At 34.5% G+C, this 16,646-nt stretch overlaps 1 protein-coding gene across 1 annotated transcript in view; it reads right to left on the reverse strand.

The window, feature by feature from the left end:
* Positions 1-16,646, reverse strand: part of ACTR3 (actin related protein 3) — a 66,005-nt gene that overhangs the window by 14,144 nt on the left and 35,215 nt on the right. Inside the window, exons 4-7 of the mRNA XM_023259267.2 lie at positions 12,350-12,460; positions 8,032-8,127; positions 6,161-6,268; positions 928-1,071 (exon numbers count right to left, since the gene is read on the reverse strand). Coding sequence (XP_023115035.1) covers positions 928-1,071; positions 6,161-6,268; positions 8,032-8,127; positions 12,350-12,460 — 459 coding nt within the window. The remainder of the gene's footprint in view (positions 1-927; positions 1,072-6,160; positions 6,269-8,031; positions 8,128-12,349; positions 12,461-16,646) is intronic.

Here is a 16,646-nt window from a genome sequence, read left to right on the forward strand (position 1 = left end):
ACCTTGGAAGTAGGAATTACATGGAAATAATAAGTTTTAAAAGACATTCACACTGAGCATTAGTATTCTCTAGATTTAAATCATTGGTGCTCTTATCATTTTTTTAAATTCCAAAGACTTCCCGAAGATGCTATAGCAGTAATGTTCATATTAATTTTTTACACATTTAATTTCGATGCCACCATTGGCGTCTTTTGGCAGCCATTTAGTAATTTAGTAATTTTAGCCATTGAGTAATTAGGAACAGTAAATTCATTTTCATTCCTGACCTTTGACGAGTGACAGAAACCCTATAATCATGCAGATAGGCAATAAACAGTTATTTCTGCTGGGACAGTTTTACTTTCACATACTGAAAACATAGGAGAAATCCACGGAAATTTGTTTAGGTATGCTGGCAAGTGAGAAATTTAAAAAGCAATGCTAAATATTTTGATGGTTTACATAAAGCACTGATAGACTTATGTAAGACACATATTATAACACCTTACATAGCCTTTACACGTTTCTATTTGCCATATCACTGGAGCCAAACCTATATTCTATAGACAAATGAAACAATTACATTAAAAAAAAAATTTTGCAACAGAAAACTCTTAGGATTAAAATAAAGAATTCAGTGAAGAAACTAAGATATGAGGACTCTGAAGTGAACTAATGAGTTTTACTATGGGGAATAATCACAAAAATGTATGCTAAAGTCAAATGTTCTTGACTCAAATGTGAAATGTGGAGACAACAGGCACAAGGCTGATAATTCCCCAAAATTTCCTTACAAGAAATACACAGAAAACATATACATAATTAAGAGTAATGATTTGCAAAGGGTTTTTTAAGTACTATTCTTCATCTAATAGTTTCTCATGTTAACACTGTAAATTTGACTTTAATTTTTAAATGAATTACACACTCATCATTATTTTGTACCTTTACTGCCTTAGCAGTTTCCAAGGATTGTTCTGGAGGGATTCCTACTTCTCGGTCTCTCAGCAACTGCTGAATAAAATATGTTATATCTCGTCCTGCGATTGGAATGTGCTTAATACAGCTGCCAATCACATACCCTTCGGCCTAGATGAAAAAAAAGTCTCAAGTTTACTTTCAGTGATTTCAAGATTAATATAACACAAATAACCATTATAATAAGACTAGGTTCTCAAGTTAGTGTATTTATATTCTCAAGTACTGCTTTATCCCAGGAGAATTCTTCTAGTCTTTATTCCTCAAGTGTATTCCTCACAATACTTTATTACATAATTTATAGTACTATACAGATATTATGAACAAGAATGGTCAACAACTCAGAACTATTCTTTTACTGGTAAGAGTTTATAACCAAGACTGAAATGACTGAACAGCACAAACAACGAATTTCAGAAGTATTAAATGTTTTGATATTAGGCCAGATAGAAAATTATTTTTAAAACCTTTTATATTATCAGTGAACAGTTTAGACAACATTGTAGGAAATTTATAGTCTACAAACTATCTTTTTTCCTACTGAAGTAGGTACCAATTTCACAAGGCTGAGGCATTCTATGCATCATCATAATGCCAAATAATTAAGTTCTATACAATGAATCCAAATTTTCTGATAGGAGTCAGAGGTACAAAGAATAATGTAGCAAAATTAAATTTAATTAACAAAGAATATTAGGGATGTCCTCATCTGGGCATGGCAGAGTATTAGTGATTGGATTTATCCTCTCACCTTAAAGAAAAAACAGGACAAATTATATGAAATAAAGGTTTACAGACAGTGAATGAACAACAGGCAGAGTAGGGCAGTGTTCCCCATGAGAAGAAAAAACAAACAAGATGAATGCTATGAACATCCCATCTCATTGCCTAGAAAAGTGCCCACGCAGCAGTAACAGGAGGGAGAACCCAAGCAGAGCCAGAGTCTCATTAAGTTGAGGATACGGAATTTCGATTTCAGGAAGGTCAAGACGGCTACAGTTTGCAAGTCAAACTATTGAAGTGGAAAGAGCTGCACTGACACAGCTTTGGAGATGTGAAAAGTAACACGTAAGCTGACTAATAATCACCACATTCATGTTAGGAAACCATCAAGACCAAAGAAAGAACCTCTAGAAAGGAGGGGACAAAATAATCTCCAAAGCTCTTGCATAACTGGGAATAGTCTACATTCCCATTAATCAGAGTTTAAAGATCTCAAACACAGGGCATTGAGTAGAGTCCACAGAAGGGTATTTCTTCAAGAGTGAGGATAGAGTAGAACCAGACAAAAGACTGTTCTGGACTTGCTCAATAACACTTAAAAGGAGCTCCTAAAAGGATCAAAATGATTACTAGTAACTTAATTGGGTTCCAGGAAAGAAATCTCAAAATATTTTAAAAAGCCCCCAAAACCCAGGACACAGCAATGTAAATATACGGTACCGAATGAAAAATTATAATCAAGCAAGGAAAGAGGAAAATACAACACTGACTGGGAGAATCATCAAAAGAGAAAGCAACAGAAATACAAAAGATAATAGCATTGATAGACAAAAACACTGAAACAATTATATATTCCACATGAACAAGAAGATCAATGGAAACATGAGTGAGAGAGAAAGGGAATATAAAAAAGACCCAAAGAGAACTTCTATGATGAAAAATAAAATATCTGAAATAAAAAATACTCTAGGGGCACCTGGGTGGCTCAAGTTGGTTAAGCATCCTACTTCAGCTCAGGTAATGATCTCATGGTTGGTGAGCATGAGCCCCACATCAGGCTCTTTCCTAACTGCTCAGAGCCTGGATCCTGCTTCGGATTCTGTGTGTGTGTGTGTGTGTGTGTGTGTGTGTGTGTGTGTCCCCTTCCCCTGCTCATGCTCTCTCTCTCTCTCTCTCAAAAATAAACATTTAAAAAAGAACAGCATTAAAAATATATATATGCTAAATGTGATTAGAGCTAATTAAATTATCTGCTCTAATAATAAAAAAAGTGAACATGAGGACAAGAATGAACCATTCAATTCATGAGTTCCAGCCCCCATATCTGTTTCTGTGCCCACGGCACAGCCTGCCTTGAATTCTCTCTGTCTGCCCTTCATGCTCGCTTGCTCTCTCACTCTCTCTCTAAAAACCTCAAGGAGAAGAAATGGAAAAAATAAAATAAAAGAATACATTTAGGTACATCACAAACTACTAAAAACTAGTGAACCAGGAATATATTATGAAAAAATCTTGAAGGCAGCTGGACAAATAAGAAACATTACAAAGAAACGAGCTTAGGGATAACAGCAGACTTATACTCACAAACAATGTAAGCCAAAAGACAGTAGAATTACATCTTTAAAATACCAAAAGTAAAAAGCTATCAACCTAAAATTCTATACCAAGTAGTATCTTTCAAAGATGAAGGCAAACTACTTTTTCAAAGGATGTATGTAAGTTGAAAGAGTTCATAGTCAGTAGACCAGCACTTTTAAGAAATGCTAAAGGCCATCGCCATCATTCTGGCAGAAAAAAATTAGGCTAGACGGAAATATGGACCTTCACAAAGGAAACCAGCACTGGAAATGGTAAGTGCATAAATATAAAAGAAACTTACCTTTTTCAAGATCTCTTTTAAAGATGACAACTTGTTATGGGCTGACATGTCCCGCCTCTCCCAAAATTCTTATGTTGAAGTGCTAACCCCTAATACCTCACAGTGTGATTGTATTTGGAGACAGGGACTTTAAAGAGGTAATTAAGTTAAAGTAAGATGATTAGAGTTGGCCCTAATCTAATATGACTTATGTTCTTAAAAGAAGAGATTAGGACACAGACACACAGGGAAGACCACGTACAGATAAATGGAGAAAATTAGGCCATCTTGATAGAAGGAAGACACAGAAGCCTCGGAAGAAATCAACCCTGCCAACATCTTGATCTCAGACTTTATTACCTCCATCTGGGCAAATATTAATTTTCTACTGTTTAAGCCACTCATTCTGGTACTTTGTTACAGCAGCCTTAACAAAACTAATATACTATTTACAATGAAACAAATTAATAACATAGTGAAAATTTATAACAGGTAGAAGTAAAATAAGTGACAATTATAATTCCAAAGGGAAGTACACTGTTGTACACAGTAACTACTTATAAAACATCAGAACATTATTTGTACTTAGATTATAAGTTAAAGATATTTATTATAAACACAAGAGCAACCACCACCAAAAACAAGCAAATGACAATGACAAAGAAGTAGAACATAGCTAATAAGTCAATAAAGAAAACAAAATAGATTTAAAAAAATACTCCATTAATTCAAAAGAAGGAAAAGAGTACAAAAACAGGAACATCCAATTCTTAATATCCTTATAAAAATTCACTCTTATTCGTGTTCATAACTTCTATTTGAATATTAATTATCAAGATACTGACATTACTGATTAATTTCATAGATCTTCAGATCTGGGTGAATCAGAACCAGTTCACCTACTAGTTCCACAGCCTACTATTTGGCGATCTTAGGCAGTTCATTTATTTTCATTTTTTAATGGGTAAACTGAGGTCCTCAAAAGGTAATATAACCTACATTATAGATTTTGAGGTTCAAATGAGAATTTAAAATGAAAATCTTAAGAAGCTCTATGTACCACTAAGAAAGAAAACTGTGACACCAACTATAAAAAAAAAATGAAATACTGGACACATTCCAATATCCAAGATATTAACATATCCCCCAATGGCAAAAAAAAAAAAAAAAAAAAATGTGATATAGCCATACAATGAAATATTATATGGTGTAGCCATATAATGAAATCTTATTTGGCAATAATAATAAATGAAGTACTATCCATGCTACAACTTGGAGGAATCTTGAAAACCTAAGGCTTCATGAAAGAAGCCAGTCACAAAAGACCACAAAGTTTAGGACTCCATTTATGTGAAATGTCCAGAACAGGCAAATCAATTGAGACAGAAAGTATGTGAGTGATTGCCAGTGGCTAAGGTTATCAGGGAAAGAGTCTGCTAATGGACAGAACATTTCTTTTCAGAGTCATAAAAGTGTTCTAAAATTGACTGCGGTGATGGATGCACTCTGAATATACAAAAAACCACTGAATTATACATTTGAAATGGGTGAACTGTATGGTGTATAAATTATATCTCAAGAAAGCCGATACTAAAAAAAGGGACAATTATTACTAAAACTATTATGACATTGGGAGAATGGATTATAACATCTAATCTAAGTCAACCCAAGGATGTTATCCTCAACAGAGGATGCCTGATCCATTAAAAATAGGAATGAGAATAATGAAGACATAAAAGTCCCAAAATAATTTCATCCCAAACAGGATATTTAATATAATATAAACATTATTTGAAAAGCTGTTTTCTATGTATACCCATCTAATATTATCAAGTATGAATTCAAGTAGTCATTTTCAATACATTAGGCACAATAAAAACCCGAATTTGTCATTAAGAATTGGAAGCACAAAGGCCTTGGCAGAAAAAATGCTATCTCTGACAAACAATACAATCTGATGTATTTTTCTTAATATGCCTTACTAAATCCAAACCACAAAGTACAATCATAACTTGAGCTTTTTATTCAAAAAATAAAATAACTTTCCGGGACACTTAGCTGGCTCAGTCAGTAGAACATGTGACTCCGGATCTCGGGGTCATGTGTTCAAGACCCACCACTGGGTGTAGAATTTAATTTTAAAGAATAAATGAATAATTTCCCAAAATTATTAACAGCCATGAGCTTATAAACTATTTAGTTAACCTACGCACCCAGCTCAAGTCTGTTAATCAAGGATAAAAGAGATTATAAAGTAGCTAACATACACACACAGACATATCCAAACCAGAAAACAGAATTCCGTGTCTAAGAAAAGAAAGGTATAATATATTTCCATTCCAGTTACTCCAACATTTGCTAATTATGAATTAGAAATAATTTCTAATATCTTTAAAATCATTTTCTAATTATAATACAAACCTATAGCAAAAAAGACTTTACAATTTGTTTACAGAATTTAAATATTAATTTGAGCAAAATATAGCTATAGCTGAACAAATGACCAAATTTTTAAAGTGCAACATTTAGAATTTTTTAAAAGTGGTATTAATTCATATAATTTATTTCTGCCAGATGTGTTATCTGATGTCCTATTTGGTAACTGTAAAATATTCTTACCACAGGAATGACATGAGTGACACCGTCTCCACTGTCTATTACTGTACCGGTCAATGTCCGTTCTCCTACTTGTCTTGAGGTCCAAGATGCAGCTAAGGCAAGAACAGCCTTAGACACACACACACACACACACACACACACAGATTATGACAAACAAAAAAATAGAAACAAGGGCAAAGAGTTAACAGAAAAAAAACTATTTCAATGGAGTACTACAATTTTAAATGTACAACTGACTCTTGAACAATGCCAAGGTTAGGGACCCTGACCATTCCAACACAAGCAGCTGAAAATACAAATATAACTTCTAACTCCCCCCAAACTGAACTAATAGCCTACTGTTGACCAGAAGCCTTACCAATAACCTAAAGAGTTGATTAACACAGATTTTGTGTGTTATATTGTATACTGTGTTCTTATACTAAAGGAAGCTAGAGAAAAGAAAATGTAAGAAAATTTTAAGGAAGCGAAAATACATTTACAGTACTCTACTAGATTTATCAAAAAAACTCCACAGATTAGTGGACCCATGCAGTTCAAACCCGTGCTATTGAATGGTCAACTACAGTATCTTTGGAAAGAAAATACACAAAATTAATTTACATTATGCAATAAAATTATTCACATCCTACTAATTTACAGGCTTATATTTACTTTCAGGGGCATGTTCATAAATATTCCATGTTTTAACAAGAGCCATTTTTCTCCTAAACCCCGCAAAATGGGAAGACTAACATGAGATATCACAGTACTAAGAATGCAAGGACTTAAACTATGTTTATATGAGCTAGCCTATACACAAACCACAAAGTGTAAGGAAGGTAAAGAAATACACAAACACCCAATCACTCATTATTCCATACACAGATGGCTATAAACAAGTACCTCTATCGTAAGATTAGCTCCAAATTTTCTAAGTGCTGCGTGCATTTAGAAATATGTAACAAGTTATTTAACCATAGAAAAAGCCATTATACTCTTCTAAATATTATGATTTAATCAGGAAACAAAGTTGAGGGGGCTGCGTTTTTCAATGCAAAATACTAGCATGGGCAATAAGATACAATTTTTTTTTTTTTTTAAGTTTACAAATAAAGAAACTAACACAGCTAGTTCATTGTTTAAAAACTCAATTTCATACAATCCAAGCTTCAAACAAGATACACAGCCAATAATTAAAAAGAGAGCTAAACTGGCTTTATTTTACCTACTTGCAATATAATAGCTGAAAGGGACCTAGAAAGTTATCTAGGCCATCCTCCTATTTTAGCACAGGATCACACACCATAATCATCATGACCTAAGAGAACTACACAATAGTTTACATACTTATTAAACATTTACGATATGCTAGGCATCACATTCACTACAGGGTTAAAAAACAAGTAAGAGGTGAGCTGTGATCCTGAAGGGTAGGAGAGAAGCCATTCCATGAAGATACACTTACAAAGTAAGTTCAATAAAATACTACAGGGATTTCTGATACATGGAAAGCAGAAGGGCACAAAGAAGATGGTCCAATATACCTAGCAGTAAGTCAATCAAAACAAACTATGAAAAAAGGACACAACAAATGTTTCAAGGAAAAATGAATATGTATATAAAGTTCCTGACCTGGAGCAAACAATAAATATTAGTTCCCTTATTTCTGTCCCATGAAAGCTTTGAATTATCTAAAGTTCATCAACTTACTTCCTTCAACATTTCTCTTTTGCTGATTAACTCTATTTCCTATGATTTCTAAATTACTGATTCAGGAAAGAACTATGGCATGCTTTGAGGTTATGAAAAATATGTATTTTTTAACAGTGAATTAAACCTTAGACTAAAATTTAAGAGACAAGCTTATCTTGACTTATGAACTTGCTTACCTGCACAGCAATGTACAAGCCTGGAACATTGAAGGACTCAAACATTATTTCAGCAGTATATTCCCTGTTTTCTGGAGTATTCAGTGGAGGTTCAGTCTATTAAATTGAATATTAAACATTTTAAATAGACAAGATCAGATTATTTTCATAACTTTATAGACAATTTTTAAATAAGAAATAATTTATGTCATTTTATTTAAAAGTCTTTTAATTAAACTTGCAGGTACAAAGATAGACATACAGACCAAAGAAAAACTATATAAAGATTTCAAGCAGATCTAGGCATATATGAAAACAATATAGTTATTCACACAAGAAACTGACTCCTTATGTCACACCATTAAGCACTGATAAAAGGAATGAGAGAGAAAGGAGACCCAGTCAAATCATCTTGTGAAAGGGTAAAGACAGTCCTCCAGGGAGACATACCAATCCTATCTGCTGGTGGAAGAACTCTCACCCATGTAATGTTTTCAGCAGGATGTACCTGGTCTATTTACAACTATAATAAATAAGCCAAGATTCTACAAATTTATGGTATGGCCTCTTGGAAAATGTTATAGAAGTCATAAAACTGTTAAGAGTATTAAAATGGAGATGTGTAGGGGTGCCTGGGTGGCTCAGTGAGTTAAGCATCTGACTTCAGCTCAGGTCATGATCTCACGATTCATGAGTTTAGCATTGGGCTCTGTGCTGTCAGCTCGGAGCCTGGAGCCTGCTTCGGATTCTGTGTCTCCCCTCTCTTTCTGCCTGTCTCCCGCTTGTGCTCTGTCTCTATCTCAAAAATAAACGAATGTTAAAAAAAAATTTTTTTTTTTTAAATAAAATGGCTATGTTTACAGTATTCTCTTCCATTTTTGTGACCACATACATCATTTAGAAACCTGCAGATTAAGTCTTGGCCAGAACACATCCTAAGTCAAGAGTGGACTGAGGAAACAGTTACCTGCATTCCTGGACTTCATGTTTCACCTATGCCTCATGACTACTTAAATCATTTACATTATTAAAGCTTGAAACTGGGCAAGACCTCTAATTCTTCTGAATGTGATTTGACAATTCTTTTTGTTATCTCAAATATTGAAACTGAAAGGCAAAACTTTTAAACTTCAGAAGTACAAAAGAATTATCTTTTTGATCTCGAGGGAAGAATGATTCCTTAAATTTCAAGAACACATATTACAAAGAGAAAGATGGATAAAATTCAAATTCACTGCAAATTAAATCTTTTTGTTAATTTAAAAAAACACTATAAAGTTTTTAAAGAAAAAGGTCGACTAAGAGTAGACTTTTTACACATGTAAACCCTTTAATAGCTAAACTACTTGATATGATTAAACTTATTTAGAGGAGTTTTGGAACATGTTCAAGGATTTGGAGATAATTTAGAGACAGGTACATAGAAAATTAAGCACACTAAAAAAAAACCAAGGCAGTTAAATTATAAACTCCAAGAAAAACAGAAGTTCTATATAAAATAAAATATAATCAGAAGATCTCCCAAGGAAATATACAAATAGCTAATAAGCACATGAGAAAGTACTCAACATCATTAGTCATCAGAAAATGCAAATTAAAACCAAAATGAGAACTCTTACACACCCACCAGAACGGCTAAAATTAAAAAGACTGACACCAAATGTTGGATAGAATGTAGAACAACCAGATTGCTAACACATTGCTGGTGGGTGTGCAAAAAGGTAGAACCCCTTGGAAAAAGTTCTCAAAGTTTCCTATAAAACCAATCATGCATGTACCCCATGACACAGCAATTCCATATCTAGGTATTTGCACAAGACAAATGAAAACATGTCCACAAAAAGACTTGTATAAGAATGTTCGCAGTGACAGTTGGGTAGTTCAGTAGGTTGAGCTTCTGACTTTTGATTTCAGCTCAGGTCATAAACTCATGTCCAGCTCTGCTGAGCACAGATCCTGCTTGGGATTCTCTCTCTCCCTCTCTCTCTGCCCCTCCCCTGCTCTTTCACACACGCTCACTCTCTTTCTCAAAATACACACTTAAAAAGAAAGTTCGCAATAACCAAAATATGCATAATAATCAAAAATTGGAAACAGCCCAGGTAATCATCAATAAGAAAATGGATAGTAAGGCACATTCATACAATAGAATATGATCCAACAACAAACTACTGGTATTTACAACAATGTGGATGAATCTCAAAGATTATGTTGGGGGCACCTGGGTGGCTCAGTCAGTTAAATGTCCAACTTCGGATCAGGTCATGATCTGGTGGTTTGTGAGTTAGAGCTCCACATCAGGCTCTGTGCTGATGGCTCGGAGCCTGGAGCCTGCTTCGTATCCTGTGTCTCCCTCTCTGCCTGCCCCTCCCCCACTTGTGCTCTGTCTCTATCAAAAATAAATAAAATGTAAAAAAAAAAAAAAAAATTTAATTAATTAGCTTTAAAAAAAGATTATGCTGAATTAAGTCTTAACCAAAGAGCACATCTTGTAAAATTCCATTTATACAAAACTCAAATATAAGCGAAACCAATCTGCGCTGGAAAAAATCAGAACAGTGGTTGCCTCCAGGGAAGAGGGGCAGGAAATAATCAGGAAAGGGCATCAGAAAACTTTTCAGGCTGATAGTAATGTTCCATATCTTGGTAAGGGTTTAGGTTACACAGATGTATGCATCTGTCAAAACCAGACAATGGGTAAACTACATCATGTATCCTGTAAGACAAATCCATCCCACCACTTGTTTCTGTAAATTCAATTTTATTGGAACACAGCCATACCCATTCATATAAGTATTTTCTGACACTGCTTTCCTGCTACAACAGCAGAGCTGAGTAGCTGCAAGTTATTCAGAGAAAGTCTGCCAATGCCTGGTCAATATACACTGAATGGTAGAATTAAGATTTGTGCATTTGATAGCATGTGAATGTTATATAAAAGAACTGTAAACAAATGAACTGTATTTGATGATATGCATGCTAATGTACTTAGGGGTGAAATTACTCCATCTACAACTCATTGTGAAGTAATTACAAATATAAGATTGGGGCGCTTGAGTGGTTCAGTCAGTTAAGCATCCAACTCTTGATTTCGGCTCAGGTCATGATCTCACGGTTCATGGGTTGGATCCCTACACCGGGCTCTGTGCTGATGGTGCAGAGCCTTCTTGGGATTTCCTCTCTCTTCCTTTCTCTCTGCATCCACACACATGCTCACTCTCTCTCTAAATAAATAAACTTTAATAAATAAATAAATAATAAGATGGAATGATGGATAACCTAATAGCTATCATAAAACAATTATAAAAAAAATTAATACTTGAGTCTAGGTTGTGTACATGTGGATAATTATTGTAAAGCTCTTTCAACTTTGTTTATGGTCTACCCATAAACAATATTCACAAACTACCATAGTAAAATACAGAATACTGATTTACCAAAAATTATGATATAACCACACTGCAGGGAGGGGGAGAAGATAGGGACTTTGTGTTAACAGAAGGGGGATAAGAGGAAAAGAATAAAAGCCTCATCTTTCCTACTAGGTAGTTAGTAGGCAGTGTCTAATATTCAAATAAACAAGAAATAGAAAACATGTTTAAATTTATGTGATAACTAGCACACACACACAAAAAAACTCTTAAAAATTTAAAGTGTTTGTCTCAAGAGAACATGAATCAAAGACTGGGAAAGGTGAGGAAGGAGAATACTATCTTTTTATTTTAAATCTTATACCACTTGATTTTTTAAGCTAAAAACATGTGTTGCACTGATAAAAATAAGAAAAAAGTTTAAAAGTAAATTATATTGTATTTCTGTTGTCAAGAATTATTAATAAATAATAATCAGACTAGTTATTTAAAAAAACAAAGTGAGGTGCCTGGGTGGCTCAGTCGGTTAAGCATCTGACTCTTTACCTCGGCTCAGGTCGTGGAATGGAGCCCCCATGTCGAACCTGCTTAAGATTCTCAAGATTCTCTCCCCCGCCCCCACCCCTCTTCCCCTGCTTGCACACGCACACACACTCTAAAAAGAAAAGAACAAAAGCAAAGTGCCTTATTTCTAATTTGTTTTGAACCTTACTTACAGTTCCTACTGTAAGAATTAAATATTAACTATGAAAACTTTGTAAAGCACCTAACCCTTGGTTGTCTCAACATATTACAACTCTAGTGGAACTCAGAATTAGATAATCTTAAAGACCATACAACTTTATAACAAAGTCTCTTAGGTATATGGCAATGTAATAAGAAACTATGCCCTACTGAGTACAGATGTGATGAAAACACTCTCAGCATTTTTCAAAAATATCCCTGATGAAATTACAATTTGTACTTACCAAAAGAAAATAATGGTCTTCTGGTTCTGCCCTTAAATATTTAAAGATCACCTGTTCCATAAACCTTTCCATCAAGTCCCAATCTTCAACTATACCATGGCGAATTGGCCACTATTAAAACGGAACACAAAACAAATGAAATCGTATTAATATCAAAAGTAAATATAACTACCCAAAAAAGGTAATATTAAATCAGGACAGAAATTTTTAGGTGTGATTTAATGAGTGTATGTAGATCATGCTTAGGAGACACAAACTTAACTATTTAGAGATCAATGAAATTATTGCTACAACCTATTTTTAGATGGTTCAATTAAAATAACGCAAATATGTCAAATGCTAAAAACTCTTACATCTAGATAAAAGTTCACTGTACTGGTCTTTCTCAATTTCTGAAAATCTTGTAATAATGGGAAAATAACCCATTAAAACTAAAGTCTATGGATAGTATAGTTGATTAAAGTTTCCTTAATTTATAATTTGTTAGCTCTTTCACAAATATTTGTTGTGTGCCTAATATATATAACACAGCTGGTATGTATAAAGCCAGCATAATCATAAATGAAGCATGTTAAATTTTATTTAAAAAGTTATAGATATTTGTACAGAACCATGCTTTAAAACAGAGTCCGAGGGTACTGCTGCAAATTCACAAAGACACCACAACATATTTAAAATTTTCCAGGGAAATACAGTGATACTCAAAATCAGTTTGACACTGCATATCTATTAGTTCAAGGTAGTTTGGTTTCAACATTAGATCACTCTATATTCCTTTCAGTAACATCACTTCTTTGAGAAGCTGGGTTGCCAGCAGTTGCTATTATAAAAACCAAGTACCTCCCCCCAAATAAGAAATGAGGGTGGCAATGAAAAGTTGTGAAGTGCCTAACAAGCACATGCATCGTAACAGTTAACTGTGATTATTTGACAATTAAATAAAAATATTTTCCTTTTGAATAGTGTCTTATTTTTTTTCAAATGGCTACTAGCTGCTTAGCACTAGCTACTTAATAAACACAACTGCTGGGTATTTCTTTTTGTCTAGGTGGTGGGTGGCACAGTAAAAAATCTTACTGAGACACTGAGAGCACCGAGAAAGTTTGTGAACCTCTGCAATAATAGTTCCACAACATATATAACAAAAGATTAGTGTTATAAATATATAAGGAATTTCTTAAGCAAATTAAAATTTTAGGCAAAAAACTTTAAAAATACACATAACAGAAAGGAAACAAAAAAATAAACAAACAGTTCCATGTACACAGTACGCACTCAATACCTAAGGCTGAACTATTGTATGAACAAGTAAACATCCCATAGTTATTTACTTAATCATTAAACCTCTTAGCTATTAATCCCTAATGTTCACATCTCACTCCAGCACTTTAGATACTTTTTTAGTCATTATACTTATAAAATGACTTCTACTAGAATTTAAATTAAAATTTGAAATAAAAGAAATACTCTTCAGTTTGCTTTAGGGAAGGGAAATGAATGTACTACATCATTCATCTTATAACATTACTGGAAGTTTACATATTTCAATGTTCTAAGAGCTTATTCATTTATTAGTCAAGTATTATTGTGCACCTAATGTGAACCACTGGCAAAAATGCTGAGGACATGACCATCCTGCCCACAAGTTCAGCCTAATGAAAGAAACAGATACAAATATTATACTGTAAGATCTTAAAGAAATAAAGTATCTAGCACAAGGTGACCAACTTGGCTTCTGAAGGAAAACAGAAAGGCTCCTCCTATTCCTTTATGACTGAAGTCATAATCTAAGCTGGGTCTTAAAGGAGCAACCTTGTCAATACTGTTTTTTGGGGGACAGAGGGAAAACATGTAGACAGAATAGAAAAGATATATACAAACACTACGTAATATACAAACACTGCAGTTATCAAAAGGCTTGGGGAGAGGAAGTATAAAGAGATAAATCAGTTCTAGATGAAGGATACCAGATTCTCAAAAACTGCATTTACTTACCATGTATTTGTGTTTTATCCTATAAGAAATAGTTCATCAGTGGCAATTTTTAAGCAGCGCAATGACAAGAACAGCTTTGATTTTCAGAAACATCATTAGTGCAGCATTGGGAAAGCTGAAATTCATCTTAAAAGAATCAAGCAAGAAAGAATAAGAGCCCCAATTGTGGTATGGATGATGTTAGGCCATACTGAAGATTTCTGTCAATAAGAATGAGAACAAACTCAAATGTATCAACAAGTTTCCGTTCTGAAGTCAGATTGGAGAGGGTCTATTAATCAAGATACAAAAGCTGTGTTCTGTATTGTCTTGGAATAAGCAAGGGTAGAATATATATGTAATGAATTTTGTTTTGGATATATTAAACTTGAGAGCCAGGTAGTTGGAAATGTAACGGTCAAGGAATTGGAAGCAGAGATCTGGGCTGTAGTCGTAGGGAATGAAGTGCATGAGATCACCTAGGTAAGAGGGGAGCTTGGGTGGCTCAGTCAGATAAGCTTCCAACTTCAGCTCAGGTCATGGTCTTGCAGTCCATGGGTTGGGGCCCCACATGTCGGACTCTGTGCTGACAGCTCAGAGCCTAGAATCTGCTTCGGATTCTGTCTCCCTCTTTCTCTGCCCCTCCCCCGCTCATACTCTGTCCCTCTCTCAAAAACAAGTATTTTTAAATAGATAGATAGATAGATAGATAGATAGATAGATAAGAATCAGGGAAAGCACATGGGAAATAACACATTTGATTAGAAGCAAAGGCGGGGGAAGTAAGAATAAAATAGAAAAGTCTATATTAGGAAGAGAATTATCAGAGCTATCCTGTTGACAGACAAACTAAGAAGGATAAAGATTATTACATACTAATGGATTAACAAACAGTTTAACAATAATCTGCATTCAAATAATGAGACTAAATAAGAAGTTTGGTTTTAAAAGGAAAGAGGAAAATGATAGCTCTAAAAGGCTGAGGAAAAGGAGTAGGAATAAAGACTGAGAGAAGTTTTATTGTTTTGGTTTGTTTGTAGCATTTGAAAATGTGTTTAAGAAAATGTGTTGAAAATGTGTTTAAGAGAACAGAATCAGTGCAGAGAAACTCTGGCCTCTTAGCTCACTGACTTCATCAACTTCAAAGATTTATTTTCCATTCTGGCTGCAGTTTAGATTTTGGTATCACTATCATCTCTAAATTCCTGGAATACAAGTATATCCCTCTCTGATCATAACCTCTTCTGGAATACTCCAGCAGCCCACTATATTGCTCATCACAATAAGACTTGTAGTTCACTGGCTCTGGTAATTATTCCCTAGTTATCAAACCTCCCCAAATACACACACACACACATACATACACACACACACACACACACACACACACACACACACACACACACGGTTTAGATTTTATGCCCCATCACTTTGACTACTCATATTTCCTTTTGTCATTCCATCTATCAAAACCTAACCTAGCATAACCCTTTGCTAAATGTGCCTATACCCAGAATGCTGACTATACTGAAGACACATACATAACTAGGTGGATAAAACTAAGTATTCATAATTGCATTCTCAATTCTATACATAACTTTGCCTGGCAAGCCTTTGTTTCCCTACTCTGTTCATCTTCACTCTTCACAATGATAATTTTAAATGTTCTCCCTATCTATCACTCATGTATTCTTCCCCAACTCCCTGGGCAGCAGAGATGATGTCACCATGTACTTCATTCACAGAGAAGGCAGAAGCCAAGTCAGGAATCCAACCTCCTTCCACCAAATCTATAAAACTGATTCCATACTGACCCTTGTTTCTCTTCCACTTTTTTGTAAGTGAAGAGACCCCCCCGCCAAAAAAAAAAAAAAAAAAAAAAAAAAAAAAAAAAAACCACCCATATCAATTACATCATCTGTGCTCTGGATGCCATCCCTATCTTTCTTAGTCACCTGGATTAGACTACATCTTTCCTGTTACTTACACCTTTTTCTAATGGCTCTTTCACATTAGCATTTAAACGTCTCTTCTTAGTCCCACAACTTGTCTATTCATCTATCTCTGGCTCCCAATCACAGACAAACCCCAATGAATTATTACTGTCATTTTTTCCTGGCCTAATATTCACAATCCAACCTACCTGAACCCAGCCTCACTGGGTTCTCACTCTTCTAAAACTATTCTTAAGGTTACAAATGACATCCCTGTAGCTAACGACAGTAAATAATATATGGGCTCTAGCTTATTTGATACCTTGGCAGCATTCCACACTGTTTATATTCCTTCCTATCTAGCCCAGTCTCTCGAACCACAGCTTCTC

This window comes from Felis catus, chromosome C1 (assembly GCF_018350175.1).
Source record: "Felis catus isolate Fca126 chromosome C1, F.catus_Fca126_mat1.0, whole genome shotgun sequence".
Taxonomy (NCBI): Eukaryota; Metazoa; Chordata; class Mammalia; order Carnivora; family Felidae; genus Felis; species Felis catus.